Raw genomic sequence first — 18,030 nt, 5'->3', positions numbered from 1 at the left:
CTTCTATTATTGTTTGTATATAGAGGAAAGAGTTGAATTGAGTGGGAAAGATGAGTTCAGCTAATAATAAAGAGAAGCATACATACATATAGAGATGTTGCACTGAATGCTTTTGAAAAAAAAAATTTTAAAAGTTAGACATGCAAAAACAGAGTTTTAGAGTTGAATAAAAACATTTTGATTTGGGACCAGCTTAAATTTATTTAATATGAAATAAAGGTTATTAATTTATGCATCAAATATGAAATTTTTAAATTTCACTAATAGTGGTTACATTATCATGTTAATTTATTAATTATTTTTTAAAAAATATGTCCCCATAAGATGTATGATAAATTGAATAATTTTTTCATAAAATAATATATTCATTAGGGTTTTCAATAGTTTAGAAGGTCCATGACCCCGTCTAGCTTTTGAAAAGATCCTCTTTATTTCTTTTCCATTCAAATAAGGGTAAAAAATACATCAAAAATCTATACCTACATACTAAATTTGTCCTGAGACCATCCTAATTACTTGCCACGTGGAATGGCCAATGGAAGAGTAATTAGTTTGCTCAATTAAAAGCCATGTCATCATATATAAAAAGAAGCCCCAACAGGGCTCTATAGTTGCAACATGTGGCAAGAGGCAAGGAAGCCCCTAAAGGGCTCTATGTGGATCTGAGACATGTTTGGTATTTATTTTTTTTACTTTATTCTTTGTAGGAGGTTAATTTAGCATTTTCAAAAAATGAAAATGGTCTTTTTCTCTCTTGCTTTCATATCCTTCTCCTTTTTGGTTTTCATGTCCTCTGCCTAATAGCTTTACATATTTTCTTCCCGATGCTTCCATATCCTTCCTTCTCTTTCTGGTTTTTGCTCTTTCTGTCCCCATTAGATTTTCTGCCCTCTCTTCTCTTTCTTTCTTTCTTTCTTCTTTTCTTTTTTCATTTCGCCCTCTATGTTTTTATTTCTTTGTCTATTCTCTTTTTTGCTTTCTTTTCTTCTTAGGTTTTTTGCCCTCTCTTATCTTTTTTTTTTCTCTATTCTCTTCATTTTGTAAGAAAAGATAGGAAAGTGACGCAGGATGATGAGAGAATAGGGATATTCTCATTACTCAATAGGGAAAAACTTTACAAAGTTTATATACAAAGATTCAGCATTAAGCTGAAAAGGTAAAGCTGGTTATTAAAGCATAACTAACTAATCATTACATTAACTAGTTTTTGAAATAAAAACTGTACATAAAACGGTGTAGCTTTTATCTCGTTTATCCGATTACTTCTTCCTTTAATGAAACATTGCGTATAGGCTCTTTCTTGTTCCTTCCTACCCCATTATTATTGAAACAGTACATTGGGGTCTTTTCCTTGTGTCTGTTTCCTTGAACCCGGTTACTTTTGTTCAAACAGACCACTTATTCAGCTCTTCAACTCTTTAAGTGTAGGCTCAATACTCCCCCTCAAGAGGAACGGTGAACATTGTGAACGTTCATCTTGCTTGAGAGCTTGTAAAACTGATTTGGCTGTAAGGCCTTTGTCAGAATATCTGCAATTTGTAAACTGGTTAAAATGTGCCCTGGTTTTATTAAACCAATAAGGACCTTTTCTTTGATGAAGTGGCAATCCATTTTTATATGTTTAGTCCTCTCGTGAAACACTGAATTCTTGCTGATGTGTATAACCGATTGACTATCTGAATAAAGATTCATTGCTTCTCCCTATTTGATTCCAAAATCCTCCAAAAGATTTTTAATCCAAATCATCTCACAACATGCTGAGGCCATTGATCTATACTCTGCCTCAGCTGAACTCCTTGCAACTACTGACTACTTCTTTGATTTCCAGCTTACTAGTGAGTCTCCAATGAAGATACAAAAACCAGAAACTGACATTCTAGTGTCAAGACACCCTGCCCAATCACTGTCAATATATCTAATACTTTCAAAGTTGATTTTGACTTCATCAATATTCCTTGCCTTGGTGACCTTTTCAAGTGTTTCAGTATTCTATGAGCTGCAATTAGATGCTCCTTTCCAGGTTTATCCATGAACTGATATAAGACCTGCACAGCATAATAGATATCTGGTCCACTGAAAGTTAAGTATATCAACTTTCCAATTAGGTTCCTGTAGCTTGTAAGGTCTGATAATACATCTTTATTTCTGATTCTGGAGAGCTTGTGATTGTAATCAATCGGTGTACTCACTGGTTTAACTCCAAGAAGTCCATTTTCTTTTAAAAGATCAAGAGTGTACTTCCTTTGACATATAGATATACCTTTAGGAGATTTAGCAATTTTCAAACCCAAGAAATACTTAACTGTCCCCAAATCCTTGAGTTTCAAAAGAGAATTAAGAAATTCCTTGACTTTGTCTAACTTCTGAACTGATGTACTTCCTAGCAGGATGTCATCTACATAAACAAGTAATGTTATGAAATTTCCATCACTTGTCTTCACGGTAAATAGTGAATGATCTGAAGTTGACTGTTGAAAACCACAGTTTAAGATGGCTGTAGAAAATTTTGCATTCCACTGACTTGATGCCTGCTTTAGACCATATAAAGATTTGTGCAGCTTGCATACTAGTCTATCATTTGCTGTATACTCCCTTTTGACAGAATACCCCTCAGGTAAATCCATGTATACTTCTTCGTCTAAGTATCCATTTAGAAAAGCATTATTTACATCTAACTGAGATAAATGCCAGTTACATGTTGTTGCAATTGCAAAGAATACTCTCACAGTTGATTATTTTGCTATAGGGCTAAATGTTTCTTGATAATCAAACCCTGCTACTTGATTGTATCCTTTAGCAACAAGGCGTGCTTTGAATCTTTCTACATCACCATTTGCATTAAGTTTAACCTTGTATACCCACCTGCAACCAATTGTGTGACTATTTGAAGGTAGAGGTACAACAGTCCATGTATCATTATCCTCTAAAGCTTGCAATTCAAAAGCCATGGCCTCTCTCCAGTGAGAATGATTCACAGCCTGATGGTAGGAAGCAGGTTCTTGTATATGTGATAGTGAGGTGGTAAATGATTTATGTGAAGGAGAAAGTTTTTATGCTGACAAGTATTTGGCAATTGGATGTGAAGTGACATTGTTGCTTGATGATGGTAAGTTTGTATAGTAGGCTTCTAAGTACTTTGGTGTATGTCTGATTCTTGAACTTTTCCTTGCAGGTACTGAAGTGTTTTCATTATTGATTGGCTCAGGTATTTCTTCAGGTTGGCTGGTGCTGTCTACAGTAGGCAAACTGTTAACTGGTGATGAATTAGGTGAGATATCACTAGTATTTAGATTGGTATGACTTAATTCTGGTGACATAGGTTCAGGTTGCTGCAACTCAACTTGGTCAAGGTTTTGAGGTAGGTCAACAACAAGGTTATAATTGGAATGATCAGAATATATGTCATGCAGAGCAGGTGTTTAATGAAATGCTGGTGATTGCTGACCATGCTGTTTAGTGTGAAATGGAAATGCCTACTCATGAAAAATCACATCTCTTGATGTTAGAACTTTGTCAGCATCAAGATCATAAACCTTATAACCCTTCATGTTGTTTGGATACCCTAAGAAATGCATTTAACAGACCTTTTATCTAGTTTCTTTCTATTTTGTGTTAGTGTGGACACAAAACATAAACATCCAAATACTCTTCAATGATCATATGAAGGTTGTTTTTTATGCAAAAGCTCGTATGGTGACATATTATGAAGAATCTTACTTGGTACCCTATTAATGATGTGTACTGCTGTTAGGACAGCATCTCCCCAAAAATGCACAAGTGCATTTGACTGATGCATTAGGCCTCTTGCAACGACCAGAATGTGTTGATGCCTCCTCTCAACAATTCCATTTTGTTGATGAGCTTCAACACAGGACAATTGATGAACTCTACCACTACTTGCAAAGAAATTTAGCAGTCCTAATTCTTTGGCATTATCTGTTCTTAGACATTTAATTGCAAGATTAAACTGTTTTTGAACAAAGGCATTGAAAGCAGGAATGATCATAGAAGTTTCTGATTTAGTTTTCATTAAAAAAATCTAGGTAAATCTTGTATAGTCATCAATTATAGTTAGAAAATAACATTGACTAGACAAGGTTGGACTTTCATAAGGTCCCCAAATATCAACATGCATCAATTCAAATGGAATTTTTGTGTTTTGAACATGTATTGGAAAGGGTAGCTTTCTCTGCTTAGCCAAAGGATAGATTTAACAAAGTAATTCATTAGAACATTTAAAATCTGCACATTGTTCATGTATAACTTTTATTCTTTCACAAAGAGCATGACCAAGTCTGAAATGCCATAAATCAAAAACTTTATGTCCTGTATTACAGGCATTGGCTAACAAAGTGAAAGGTAACTTGACAAGTTTATCAAAGCAATAATCTGACAACTCTTGTTCATATTTCTTAGGTTCCATGACATACAACCCTAAAGAAGCCCTAGCTACACCAGTCACTGTTCATGAAGGGGTGTCCTGAAAATACAGTACTTGTCAGTGAAGAAAACACAGGTATTTTTCATCCTAGTGAGTTGTCTTACTGAGAGCAAATTAAATCTAAAACTTGGAACATAAAGAACATTATGTAGAGTTAATAATGATGTCAATTTGACAACTCCTACATGTATGACAATAGCTTTTTTGTTATTAGGCAGTAAAACAAAACTATCATTGACAAGTCTAGCTAAAATGAAACTATCTAGGGAATAAGCAATATGATTTGATGCTCCTCAGTCCATAATCTAGAATTTTGATTTTATCATGTGAGCATTAACATTTCTAAAATTGAAAGGCATGTTATTGACAGTGTTAAAGCATGAATGGCCTGAAATTATACCTGCAAAAGCTGAATTAATCAAAGAAGGGTTTGTTTGCGAGGTGTTTGATGAATTGTTCTTACCATCAGAATTTGTTAAACCATTCTCACTCAAGAGCTCCATCAGTCTACTGACTTACTGCTTAATGATTGACATCTGAGACATAGATGCATTCCCTCCAGACTCTTCTTCATTGTCAGGTTGATTCTCTGTAGCTGATGAGTCAACAAGTGTAGAAACATTGTTCACAGTTGCTTTCCTTTTTCTGAAGTTATTCTTCCCTTTGGTAAATTTGAAATCCTCTGGGAATCCAATCAGCCTATAACACTTTTCTTTCACATGCCCCTTCTTTCCATAGTGATTGTAAATTATATCCCTCTTCACTTTCTTCTTTCCTTCTGCTGCAGTAAACATTATAGTTATTTCAAAAGTTGGTTGTGTCTGAAAGAGCACACTTCTCTGTGTTTTTTCCCTCAGGACAAGGCTATACATTTTATCAAGAGTTGGAATAAGATCCATAAAAATAATCTGGGATCTCACAATAGAGAAAGATTCATTTAGGCCATTCAAAAATCTAAAAACCATGTCTTTTTTATACTGTTCAAAGTATTTCTTGAAGTAGTTTGAATTGTAATTCCCACACTCACAATGCGTTAGAGGTTTATAGTTTCTTAACTCTTCCCAAACTCCCTTCAATTCAATGAAATATGTGTCAACTGATCGAGTCCCTTGTGTGATATTCCCAAGAGTGTACAGTAGGTTACATATCCTAGTATCATCTGACTGTGCAAAGTGTTATTTCAATGTAGCCCATATTTTTGATGCCGTGTCCATATAGAAAATAGTTGAGGCTATAGGTGGTGAGATTGAATCTAGCAACCAAGCCACTATCAGGTTATTACAACGAGTCCAGGGAGAGAACAAAGGGTCTAATATATCTGGTTTAGCTATGGTTCCATTAATGAAGCCTACTTTGTTTCTAATAAAAAAAGCCAATAAGAACGATCGACTCCAAGCCACATAGTTGTTAGTGGTCAGCTTGGGGTTAACCACTACTGAACTTAGATTATCTTGTGTGGTGAAGGAAATAAGGTGACTGAGGGTCCCTTGTTAGTGAGATCTGTAAAGGTTATGTTTTAGTTTGGACTGTGTTTTGAGACCTTGACTCATTTGATCCAGATTCAAACATATTGTATTTCGAATCAACAGACTAGGATGAAAGGTAATGAGATCTTTAAATAAGAAAACAATTATCAGAAAACTTACTAAAATGTTGATGAGTAGATGATGAGAAATTCCAGTTGTGAATCTCTCCCGATCACTAGTTGAAGGGTACCATTTACAGGGATTTTGTTCCCTGCTCTGATCCCATGTCAGAAAAGATAGGAAAACAACGCAAGATGATGAGAGAATAGGGATATTCTCATTACTCAATAGGGAAAAACTTTACAAGGTTTATATACAAAGATTCAGCATTAAGCTGAAAAGGTAAAGCTGGTTATTAAAGTACAAGTAACTAATCATTACATTAACTAATTTTTGAAATAAAATTGTACATAAAATGGTGTAGCTTTTATCTCTTTTGTCTGATTACTTCTTCCTTTAATGAAACGTTGCGTATAGGCTCTTTCTTGTTTCTTCCTACCCCATTATTATTGAAACGGTGCATTGGGGTCTTCTCCTTTTGTCTGTTTTCTTGAACTCGATTACTATTGTTCAGGCAGACCACTTATTCAGCTCTTCAACTCTTTCAGTGTAGGCTCAATACTTTTCTTTCTTTTCTTCTTTGGTTGTTTTCTCTTTTCTGAATTTATTTTCTTTCTTCATTTCTTGTGGTGCATTTTTCTTCATTTTCTTGGGTGTTTGGTGTGTGCAGGTCCTAATTCCTTTCTTCCAATGCATTTTTTTGGTCTTTTTTGGTGTTTAGTCTATGCTAGTCTTATTTCCTTTCTTCCAGTGCATTAGTCCATGGCTTATCTCTTCTTAATGTGTACCCTTTTTGAAGGAAACGTGGAGATTGCAACTTCAGCTCTATTTTTGGTGAAGAAAGTGGTTCTCATGCCTTGTTAGGCTGCCCAAATACCATTTAAGGTCTAAAACTTTATTTCATTATTTTACATAAATATATACTTTCATTTTCATATATCTAATTTTTTTCACGTTATTTTATTTTTCAATTTCTTGGCAGTGATCTTTAATTTGCCATGATCAATGTAGATGCGAAAAGACTTTTCTACTCTTTTCTCTCATAAAATATATTCTATTGTTGGTTGATTTATTAGATCTTGAAAGAAAATTGATAATATAATTTTTTTCTTGTTTAAGCTTTTGGGTTTTTTCCTTTGCAGTTAATGCCATTGATTTTTCAAGTTAATTTCTTTTATTTTTAGGTTTGGGTTCACGAATTGTTTTGGTAATTCTTTGTTTTTTTTTTATTTTGTGATTTTTTTTTTTGATTTTCTATTTTAATTTGAATATTTTTCAACATTTCATTTATACGACGTAAATCGATTCTGTCGTTTATTTGTAATTTTTGCAAATCCATTTGTGACATGACATTAACATTGAATCTATCTGATGCAATGCAATTCATTCTATTTTTTCCTTTTTTGACAGAAAGAATAATGCAATTTAGTTGAACCATGGTTTGACATATTGAAAAGTTGATCTCTCGAGGAAGTCACAAAAAAGTATACCATTTGATTTTGTGCACTTTGGGTTTATTATGTTTATGTTTTCATATTTCTTTTAATCACAATATATGTTATTGTCTTTTCTTGTTATTGTATTTGTTTTAATGTTTAATCAATTTTGTTTCTTGTAATTTTACTGTTAAGTACTTTTTTAGTTAAAGGGAATAGTTAGAAGGATAAAGGCTTTTTTTGTAAAGTCTCAAAATATTTTTGATTGACAGCTTCTGTTATTGTTTTTCTTGTTATTATAGTAATTTGGTTTACATACTTTGCTTGGTCAACAATTAGTGGAAGAATAAAGGTCCTTTTTGGTCAGATTTCTTATTGTTTATTGTTCCATTCAATTTGTTTTCTTTAGATGGTTTTTTTTTTTTATATTTATGTAAACATGTATGCCAATTCGTCCAATCATAGTTCAATATTTAATCAGTGTTGCTATGTATGTTTTCTTTATTGTTATGCTTTTGGATATCTTTGTAGTTTGGTTTGTGACTTCCCATTTGTTTTCATTCTTGGCAGTTCATTGTTCAGCTACAGATTGCTGTCCTTTATTTGTTATCAATGTAAGGCAAGTCAAACATTTTTTTATTGAATTCACCATTATTTTGTATATTTAATGGTTTATTCTTTTAATGGGTTCAATTATTCACTATCTTTAATTATTTCCTTATTCTTTGCTTTATAAATCAGTTTGATCCTTTTCTCTATAAAATAAGTTATGTAATTGATGTTATAAATGATTTCTTGGTGATAGACAAAGACAAGGAAAGCATGGAAGGACAATAATCTAATGCGAAGGAAGAGCAACCAGAAAGAACTCCAGGTTAAGCTGATTAACATCTTTTTCTTTAATCTTTATCCCACTCCTCTTTAATCAAAGGTTGGATGAAGAAAAACTCAATAAGAAAATAGACTTCTTAAAAGTCAATCAACAGGACAAACCCTTTTTTCCTATTTAAACTTCTCTCTCATATGATCGACATCTAAACATGTAGAAATTGATAAAAAGTGAACAACTAGACAGATATACTTCGCCTTTTGAGGTAGACCTTTCTCCACTGGTAAAAATCTAATCCTAACCCTTCCAATAACCAATTTTTATGTTTATTTGTCATTTATTCTTCATACAAATGAGTTTTTTTTTTTTCACTTTGTTCTTAACATCTAGTTTAGAGCAATTTGATTCACTTTGTGCATTCATATGATGTCTAGCTTTGGTGATGGCTATTGTTATTTCCTTTTAATTCTCATTTTTCTGATTATCCTTTTTTGGGCTCAATTTGATCTTCTGTTGCTATCATGTCTATTGATATTATTTTTACAGTTTTTGGTACACTATTTGACTAAAAAGAGATTTAAAAAAAAATCCTTTTGTGATGACTGCATATTTTGGTTTGTTAGCTTTACAATTGATCCTTGTTTTCAAATGACAAAATCAAATTACCAAAATGTGAGTGATTAAGTCTATTACAACTTCACAAAACCCTTTAATCATTAACATGAAAAATGACTAAGTGTTTGAAGCTCAAAATGCCTTTGAATAAGCTTAAAATGGGTAAGGTATCAGAACATATTAAGTGTGTATTAAGACCTCAAGATCAATATGCCTCAAAAACAACCTAAGGAAGAAGAAGTATCAAGACATCTTTGGTAGGTATCGAGACTTCACTCATGAAAGATCAAATTTCAGAAGACAAGTGCCAATGTATCGAGAACTAGACTTCAAGTATCAAGACATTGGCTAAGAGATGCCAAATTCTAGAGAACAAGTCCAAAAGTATCAAGACACAAGTTTCAATGTATCGAGACTTCATCTCCAGACTTCAAATTCCAGAGAGCAAGTTCCAAAGTATTGAGAATTTTTGATAAAGTATCGAGACCTCATTCTTTGAACTTCAAATTTTAGAGAGCAAGTGCTAAAGTACTTGCTTGCCAAGTATCGAGACATCATCTCCAAACATGGTTTTCCAAAGAGCAAGCTATTATGTATCAAGACCAGCGGACTAAAGTATCGAGACATGATTCATTCTTAAAATTGCCAAGATGTAGCAGAAGTATCAAGACCTTAATTAAAATTGGTAATTAAAATATTGAGACCAATGTCATAAGTATCAATACCTTATATCAGACAAGTCAGAAAAGGACATGAATAACAGCCATATTTTTGAACTCATGTCTTTAAACGACTATGATAAGGCACATACATATAAATAGAAGTCTAAAAGACACTTTGGAAGAAAGAGAACACCAAGAGAAGAATTCTTAAGCAAGAGTGAAAGCCTCAACACCAAATTCCTTAGAAATCACTCTTCATATCAAGTGTTCATTATCTTTGGTTTCTTAAGGCTTGAGTTCTTATATTTTCTTGCTAAGCCTTCCTTCTCTTTTTGTTTTTACAGCTTCATTTAGCCTATCTAAAGGCATTTAAGTTTTCATCTTCATTATCTTGTAATCCTTTGTGAAGGTTATACCTTTCCTTAGAAAGGTAAAGTTGTTGTCACAGGTTATACCTTAATCTAAGTAAAAGGTAGATATGTTGTGCTTGATCCATAAAAGACAATGTATTGAATGATTGTGCTTGATCCATAAAAGGCATTGTATTGAAAGGTTGTGCTTGACCCAAAAAAAGTAGTACATTGTAAAGGTTATGCTTGAGCTTTTGAAAAATAATTTTTATATTGGATTTCAAATTCCTTGGTGAGCCAAAGGAGAAGATGTAATCATCAAGGCCAAACCTCTATAAATCTTATGTCTTCTACTTGTTTCTTGAAATTTCTTTTTCATTTTCTTTGACTTCCTAAAATCATTTTTCAACCACTTGCAAAAAGGTTTAAGAAACTCTTCATTCTTAAGCTTCAAAGAGGTTTTCATCCTTATCTTGCTTAAGATTAATTTTTCCTCAAAGGCTCTACAAAGATTTTTTAAAATACTCAATTCACCCTCTCTCTTAAGGTTTATCTTTTGAGCTAACATCCTAACTATTAGTATCAAAGCTTTAATCTCAATTTGTAGATTTAAACACCTTGAGTGGAGATCCATTTGAAGCTCAAAGGCCATGGCAATGCATCCTACAGCCACTCCCTTAGGTGAGGGCCAATCTATGGTAATTCCCTTTTTATTTAATGTTCAACCAAGCTAATGATATAAATGTTTGGAACGTTATTTTGAAAGGTTCTCATGTCTTTTCTAAAGCCGTAGATGAAAGGTTAGTCATTAAACCTATGAGAGAATGGGATGACAGAGATAAGAAGCTTATGCACATTAATACAAAAGCTATAAATACCTTATATTGTGCCTTAGGATCTGAAGAATTCAATAGAGTGCCATGTGTGAAAAAGAAAAGGAAGTTTGAGACACATCAGAAACCTTACATGAAGGCACCATTTAAGTCAAAACGTCAAAAATAAGATTACCTACTCTTGATAATAAATTGTTTAGAACAAAGAATGGAAAGACAATAACCCTAATGTGCAATAGATTCACAAATATTGTTGTGGGATTAAAAGCACTTAGGAAACACTTCCCTAATGCACAATTAGTGAAGAAGTTGTATAGCTTGCTAAAAGATAGAAGAGCTAAAGTAACAACTATAGAAGAAAGCTAAAAGCTTGAACACTTTTAGACTAGATAAACTTGTAAGCTCCATTCTTACCTATGAGATGTCACTCAAACATAAGAGTGAGAGAAAAAGCAACAAAAGAAAAAGACAAAACAAAATAGTATAGCTCCTAAAGCTACTCAAGAAAATGACAAGAAGAGTGTAGAGAATGATGATGAAAAAGATGATAAGGAAGTAGCCTTGCTAATTAGAACGTTCAATAGATTTTTGGGAAACAAATAAGGGGTAAAGGTAGAAGATCAATTAGAAGGAATGCATTAAAAGGAAACTTAAGAAAAGAGCCATTAAATTGAGAATCAAGTAAAAAGCACATTATTTGTTATGAGTGTAGAAAATCGAGACAATCTAAATATGAACGTCACGACCCGGAACTCCCATTGAGCCCGTGACAATCGCCGCGACGTCTCGATAGGCACTCATTACCCCAAATACTGATCGAAATCCCGCAAGGCTTAGCATCAGCTTCCGCATCTCCCCGGTGAGCGACAGTTATTAAATCTCGCATTTCAAGAAATCATAAGTCGTTTCCAAATCAAAATAATAAAATATTATTTTTTAGCTCACAAGGGCATTTTTGTCATTTTTCTTCAAAAATACCAAAACCCGCCAAAAATATGGTGTAAAAGATAAATATGTTCATACATACTTTAAATCATATAACTGAAGTATAAAATTTCTTTTACAGTGACACGTGAGCCCCCAACTGACTAAGAAGGTGTAGGGCTTCCAACCCTTACTTTCTAGAATGCAACTCCGAGGTTAATTCTCATCTTAATCAACTATCAACAAACTATCCTGAGCCTGGAAAATGGATAGGAAGAGGGGTGAGATTATGATTACATAATCCCAGTGAGTAAACAGACAACATCTAAACTATCTAAAGACGAGCAAAGGGAAACAATTAAAAATAATTCATTTTAGCAAATTTTTCACAACACGAATATTCATTTCAACCAAATAATCAATATGACTCGTGAATTTCTCAAAACTTGGCTCATGCCAAATCCTGTACTCGGGGACACCTGGACCAAGGGTATCCAACCGAGTCTGCCAAGGCTGTGAAAAATTTTATATAATCATAAAACTTGCTTTTATTTAAAAAAAAACAGTCGTTCCTTGGAGTTGACTGAGTCTCACTTCACGTGGTGGTTAAAGTGAAGTGCACTCAAAAAGCCCACCTCAGGAGATACCCTACGAGCCTCTACGACCCAGGTGAGAATATAAAGGAGTTTACCATGCCCCTCTAATAGGCTGGTCCACGGAACCCCGCCACTGCAGTAGCTAATCTTTATTTTATCTACCACCTAATTTATAAAATCCTTATCTGCATGACATGGCAATTTATCGCAATCTAGCCTCTCAAGGCTGAATACATAGTATATATAATTTTGATAAAAATACCGACTTTGCCATTCATGCTCACATATTGTTATAAGCCATATAATTTAAAACACAATTTATAACACAAGCAAGCAGTCTTCAATTACTCTATTTTCAAAACCAATATTCAATTTTTTAAAAAATTTATAAAATCATTTTATAAAATCACAATTTCTCCTAAAACATAGCAATTTACCATTTAAAGCCATTTTTTATAAAATCACATAATTGTATAAAACTACTCTAGATAATTAAGACGATAATAAGTTTACTCACAGTATTAGGAGTAGAAATACTCCTATTTTCAATCCACGGGTACAGTCCTTTACCCGTATCCAATGGCTCACCACCTAGCCATAATCCATGACACATATTCCAATTAAATTGTGTCTAACAGTCATAAGCTATTTTAGGCTCGATATATATGCATGATATGAAATGAAAAATGCACGGGTAGCCATCTAGACCCGATATTGGCATAAGTCGATTTTTCATCTGATAAATTGGCCAATGCGTCCAATTTCACTCCAACTTGCTCCATTTCTTTTTCAATCCCTCAATTCACCAAGAACAACTAATTAACACACAATTAGGCAAAATTTATCTTCACTTTTTTTCTTGGAACTTTCGGCCAACAATGGTACACTAACTTCGTGATTTTTCCTACTTAATTTTCTTTCCATAATTCATTAATTCCTACACCAAAAACTATTATTTCTTAATCAAATCACCTAGAATAACATCTCATTCTTCCTCATTATTCACTTAGAGAATTCGGCTATTGATGAGCACCAAACCTTTGGTGGTTTTCTTCACTTGTTTTCATGCTACACATCATTAATCACCTAAAAACTCTAACATACCTAAAAATCAAACCAATCCAAGATCATTCTCTCTCCATACCCATTTTGACCAGCCATGAATTCATCATGAAAGCATGCAATTTAACCATGGAAATTAAGGGAAAATGCATGGGTAAGGTAAATCACTAGCAAAATCAAAGAAATTTTACCTTTGCTTGATCAAATCCTTGAATTCCAACACTTCCTCTTTGATTTTTAACACCTAAGGTTTGTTCTTCCTTGGTTTCTCTTCTCTTCTGGTTTGGCTGATCACTATGGGAGAAATGGGATGATTTTTTGCCTTTTTATAAAAAAATAATAAACTAATAAAAACATGACACATGGCATTCCTTATTGGTTCAAATTTTAAATATTTGACTTTTAATTCTTTAATTCTCCACCACACATTTCTCACGTTTATCCATTTCCATGATGAATAAAATCCCTTGGTCTTGACAAGTGTTGGGGGTGAAAATTTACCGATTTACCCCCGAGGTGGCAAAATTACCATTTCACCCATATACTTCAAATTATACCGGAATTAAAATTTTCCACTTCTAAACTTCAAATCATACTCCAATAAGTCAAATGGGGCCAAAAAAAATCTTTTCTAAAAATTTTCATTTTGTCCCCAAGTGGCAAATGATCATTTTGCCCCTAGATAGTGAAAATTTCGGTTTGACTCCAAATTAATCTTCGAACTCCGAATTACCATTTTGAGTCATCCCTGAACTGTGAAACTCTTAATTTCACCTTAAAATTTCTATTTGAACTAGTTTGAGGCTTAATCGACTTAATGGTACCATTATGGGCAATATTGTCTTTTAACGATTTCTCGAACTTCCTAAATATGCAAATATTCTATTGAGCATGTAAATGACGTCGAAATTATTTTATAGAACAGGGTTTGACAATGAATACCCAAATGTCAAAAAGAGCTATCTAAAGAATCCAAAGAAAAAGGCAATGGTAGCCATTTGGAGTGGTAAGGATGAGTCCCAAAGTGAAGAGGATGAAGAAGTTGACAACATATGCCTCATGGCTCTTGAAAAGGCCAAAGATAAAGAAGAATGTTTGGAGTCAAGTGCACAAAATAAAGAACCATGGTATCTTGATGGTGAATTCTCTAGACATATGTCTGATACCAAGGAAGAATTTGTAAACTTGATAGTAAAAAGAGTAGATGTGACCATTGGTGACAATTCAAAAAGCAGTTGAAGAAACTGGTGTTATTACTTTTATGGACATAAATCTCATTACAACAACTTTCAGCTAAAGGAAATCAATTATGGACCCTCCTCTATTCAATGGTAAGAACTACATATACCGGAAGGATGAAATGAATCTATTTGTTCAAGCCAATGACTATGAAGTTTGGAGGATAATTAAAAAATGTCCATATAAGTTGACCAAGGAAATAAGTGAATGGGATTCAAGAGACTTAGATGTGTTACACCTCAATGCCAAAGCCATGCACACTCTTTTTACTACAATTGGAGAAAGAAAATACCATAAAATCTCTTTATGTGATAGCATCCAAGAAATAACTAAAAGAGTTGATGGGGAAGCAAAGAAGGAAAAAGAAATAGAAAAAGAGGATTGTGAAAGAAAATGTTCAACAAGTGACAAGGAGACTAAAGTAAAAGAGTCAAGCCAAATCCAATCTTTAAACCAAGAATGGAAGGTAAACTCTTCACCTTGTGACATATTTACATATTCATTTGAAGAATTGGAAGATGTTTTTGAAGAACTTGCTTGTGAGTTTGAGAAAATTAACTTGAGACACAAAGAAAAGATTTCAAAACTTAGTGTTGAAAATGAGTTTTTGATCAGTGCAAAAATTGATTTAGGAAATGAAAATAAAATGTTGAAAATAGATTTTGAATCCTTTCAAAAGAGTCTTGATATTTTAGGAAAAGAAAATGAAAAATTGAAAAACATTTTTGACACTTGCAAAAAGAAAAATGATTGAGTGGGCACCAAATATGAAGTTGAAAAATAAATGAATTCTTATTTGTTTTTTTAAAATTTAATTATAGATTATTTTATTTTTTTATCCATATACTTAAGAATTATCTACCTTATAAAGGTAAACATGTGTGGACTCCAAAAGGGAACTTTGTGTGTTGAGACTAACAATAAGGATCCAAAGGAATTTTGGATGCCAAAAGTCAAATGAGAAAGTTTCTTTTAGGTAAGCTATAGCAAGGATGAACAAACTCTTGGAGATTGAATGTTTTCTAGACACACAATGGAAAATGAGTGACTTTTATTTAAAAAGTCATTTATTTGTCAAATTGAAAATCGTGGTTGGTTGTTATTATCTTGCCTCCATTGCAATAACTTAGTATGGCTTCTGAAATTATTTGCCTTTCTTAAAAGAGATTTTAATTGCCTATTTTTACTCTAATGCCAAAAGCACAATTCTCTATCTACTCTCTTGTGTTCTATTTATAAATCTTAATTATGAAAAGCTAATTTAATATGATACATGTTATAAGTTGGATGATCTTGAAAGTAGTATGAGTTTTTGAGTCTAAAAATTGAGTATGTGCTTATATTGGATCTTGAATATGTTCTCATGCTTATGCCAAAAGTCAAATATTTCCTTAATTAAATTTTATTGATGATGGAAGAGCATTTTAACTCATGTTTTGTGAAATTAATTTCACATCAATTTCTTGAAAACGAATGATTTAGAGCATGATCTTGAGTAAAAAATGTTTGATGTTAATGATATGATGGCAAGATGAGCTTATATGGTTGTTTTGCATTCCCATCCTTCTAGTAAGCCAAACAAGAAAATTTGAGTCTGATAAGTCAACTTTACAAGATTACATATCACTTGAATAATCTTGTCTTGTAAAATTAAAGTTGGCCAAAAATGATTTTGATAAAAGTATACTTGTATGAGAAATGATTGCCATCCTTGAGTTTATAATGATTTAAAAATTGAACAAGTTTGTTTCATGATAAAAATACTTATTAACTTGTTACTATTGGATGTGAGTGTTTACTTGCAAGCTTAAATGGTCTAAGGGTATTTTTGGTACATAATAATAATATTTCAAACCTTGACTATCTTAATGAAACTTTGGAGTATATTCTTCCAACCAAATGTGAAACATGACAATATCTTGGGATGACAATGATGATGAATCTTGTTGATGATGAATTAATGACAATGATGTTGGAATTATGATGAATTGATAAAATATTTCATGAGCCACAAATTCAACAAGATAAAGGAGAAACAAAAACTACTCATCCTAGAAAGAGGAAACTATGCAAGTCATGAATACAAGAGAAATGCTCAAAAAGGTTTGGCATGGATAAGCACAAGATCACATCACATTCAATAAGCACATCATTGAGACTTGACAAAGATTAGAAAGGTGAGTTCTTTAATCCAAAGCTCTATGCATTTATAACTTACTCATCATTATACTTAATCGCAAGTAGAATGGATATTAGCTTTAGTGTAGAATTAATGAACATGCTTCTTTTGTTAATATACTTACTACTGTTCACTTGAAATTCTTGTCCATTCTTGATTTTGTGTTTTATATGATTTTGATGAAAATTTATGAAGTATATTGTCATTGTGCATACTACATTTCATATCATACATAGATACATTGCAAGAAGTCATTCTACTTTAAAATCTTTCAACAAATCTTTGAAATCTCACTTGCACAAGTCCAAAATGAACTTTAAATGAGTTTTCAATTCAAAAGTGATCAATATTTTTTATTTAAAAATGTTCAAAGGACCCTCACATGATGAAAGACAAAAACAATGCTTTTATAAGCTGTAAAGACAAGGTATCGAGACAAACATTCAATGTCTCGATATGCATTAGGGTCTTAATACTTTCATCCAGTGTATCAAGACTTTGTAAAGCAATGGCTAGGTTTCAATACTTTTACACCATGTATGGAGACTGGACATGCAGCAACCAAAAGCAACAGAAACCCCTTATTAAAGTATCGATATTTCTTTCGAAGGTATTGATACCCATCAACAAGAAGAAAAAAGGTTAGCCACCCATTCAGCTTAATTTTCAAGTCTCTTCAGTTTTTTTTTTTTAAAATCCATTCCTCTCATCTCTCTCAAATCCATTCTCAAACTCTCTCAAGTTCTCTCAAAAATCCACAAACCCTAAACAAAAATCTCAAAAACCTTACTCATGGCACCAAGAACCAAGAGAGCTACAAAGCATCAACAGGTTAAGGGCAAGTCTTTGATAAAGCCTACTCGCAAATTTGAGAAAAACTTCAAAAATTAGTTACAAAGGAAGAAGTACACTGACTTCTTTTCTTCTCTCAAGGTATATCCTAGCAAACCTATCAATTTTGAATATCTAGAGAGTCTAAGATTCCCCTTTGTAGAAAACCTTACCCAAAAATCCTAGATTAACTTTATGAAGATGAATAGAACTTACTATGAGAACTTGGTTCAGGTAATTTATTTCAATGCCACAAACATATTCAACGACAACCCTACTTATAATGATGAAGAACCATATGCACATATGGACATGTTTGTTACATATGTTACGAGGAAGAGCATGCAAATCAACACCTCTAGGATTAGTCACGTGTTGCATATTCACGATTTTAGTATAAAGCTATACAATTTAAGAGACAAGTTTGTTAAAAGTGACCTGTAAATA

At 32.9% G+C, this 18,030-nt stretch overlaps 1 protein-coding gene across 1 annotated transcript; it reads right to left on the bottom strand.

Annotated features, from left to right (window-relative positions):
* Nucleotides 4,300-5,406, bottom strand: LOC108661962. The gene is made up of 2 exons (XM_018120958.1): nt 4,961-5,406; nt 4,300-4,480 (listed from the first exon to the last, which is right to left on the bottom strand). The coding sequence occupies exons 1-2, from the start codon at nt 5,404-5,406 to the stop codon at nt 4,459-4,461; spliced, it is 468 nt and encodes a 155-aa protein (XP_017976447.1). The 3' UTR covers nt 4,300-4,458.

Source organism: Theobroma cacao, chromosome 5, assembly GCF_000208745.1.
Source record: "Theobroma cacao cultivar B97-61/B2 chromosome 5, Criollo_cocoa_genome_V2, whole genome shotgun sequence".
Classification (NCBI taxonomy): domain Eukaryota; kingdom Viridiplantae; phylum Streptophyta; class Magnoliopsida; order Malvales; family Malvaceae; genus Theobroma; species Theobroma cacao.
The sequence above is the reverse complement of the archived record's forward strand: the minus strand, read 5'-3'. Positions and strand labels throughout refer to the sequence as shown.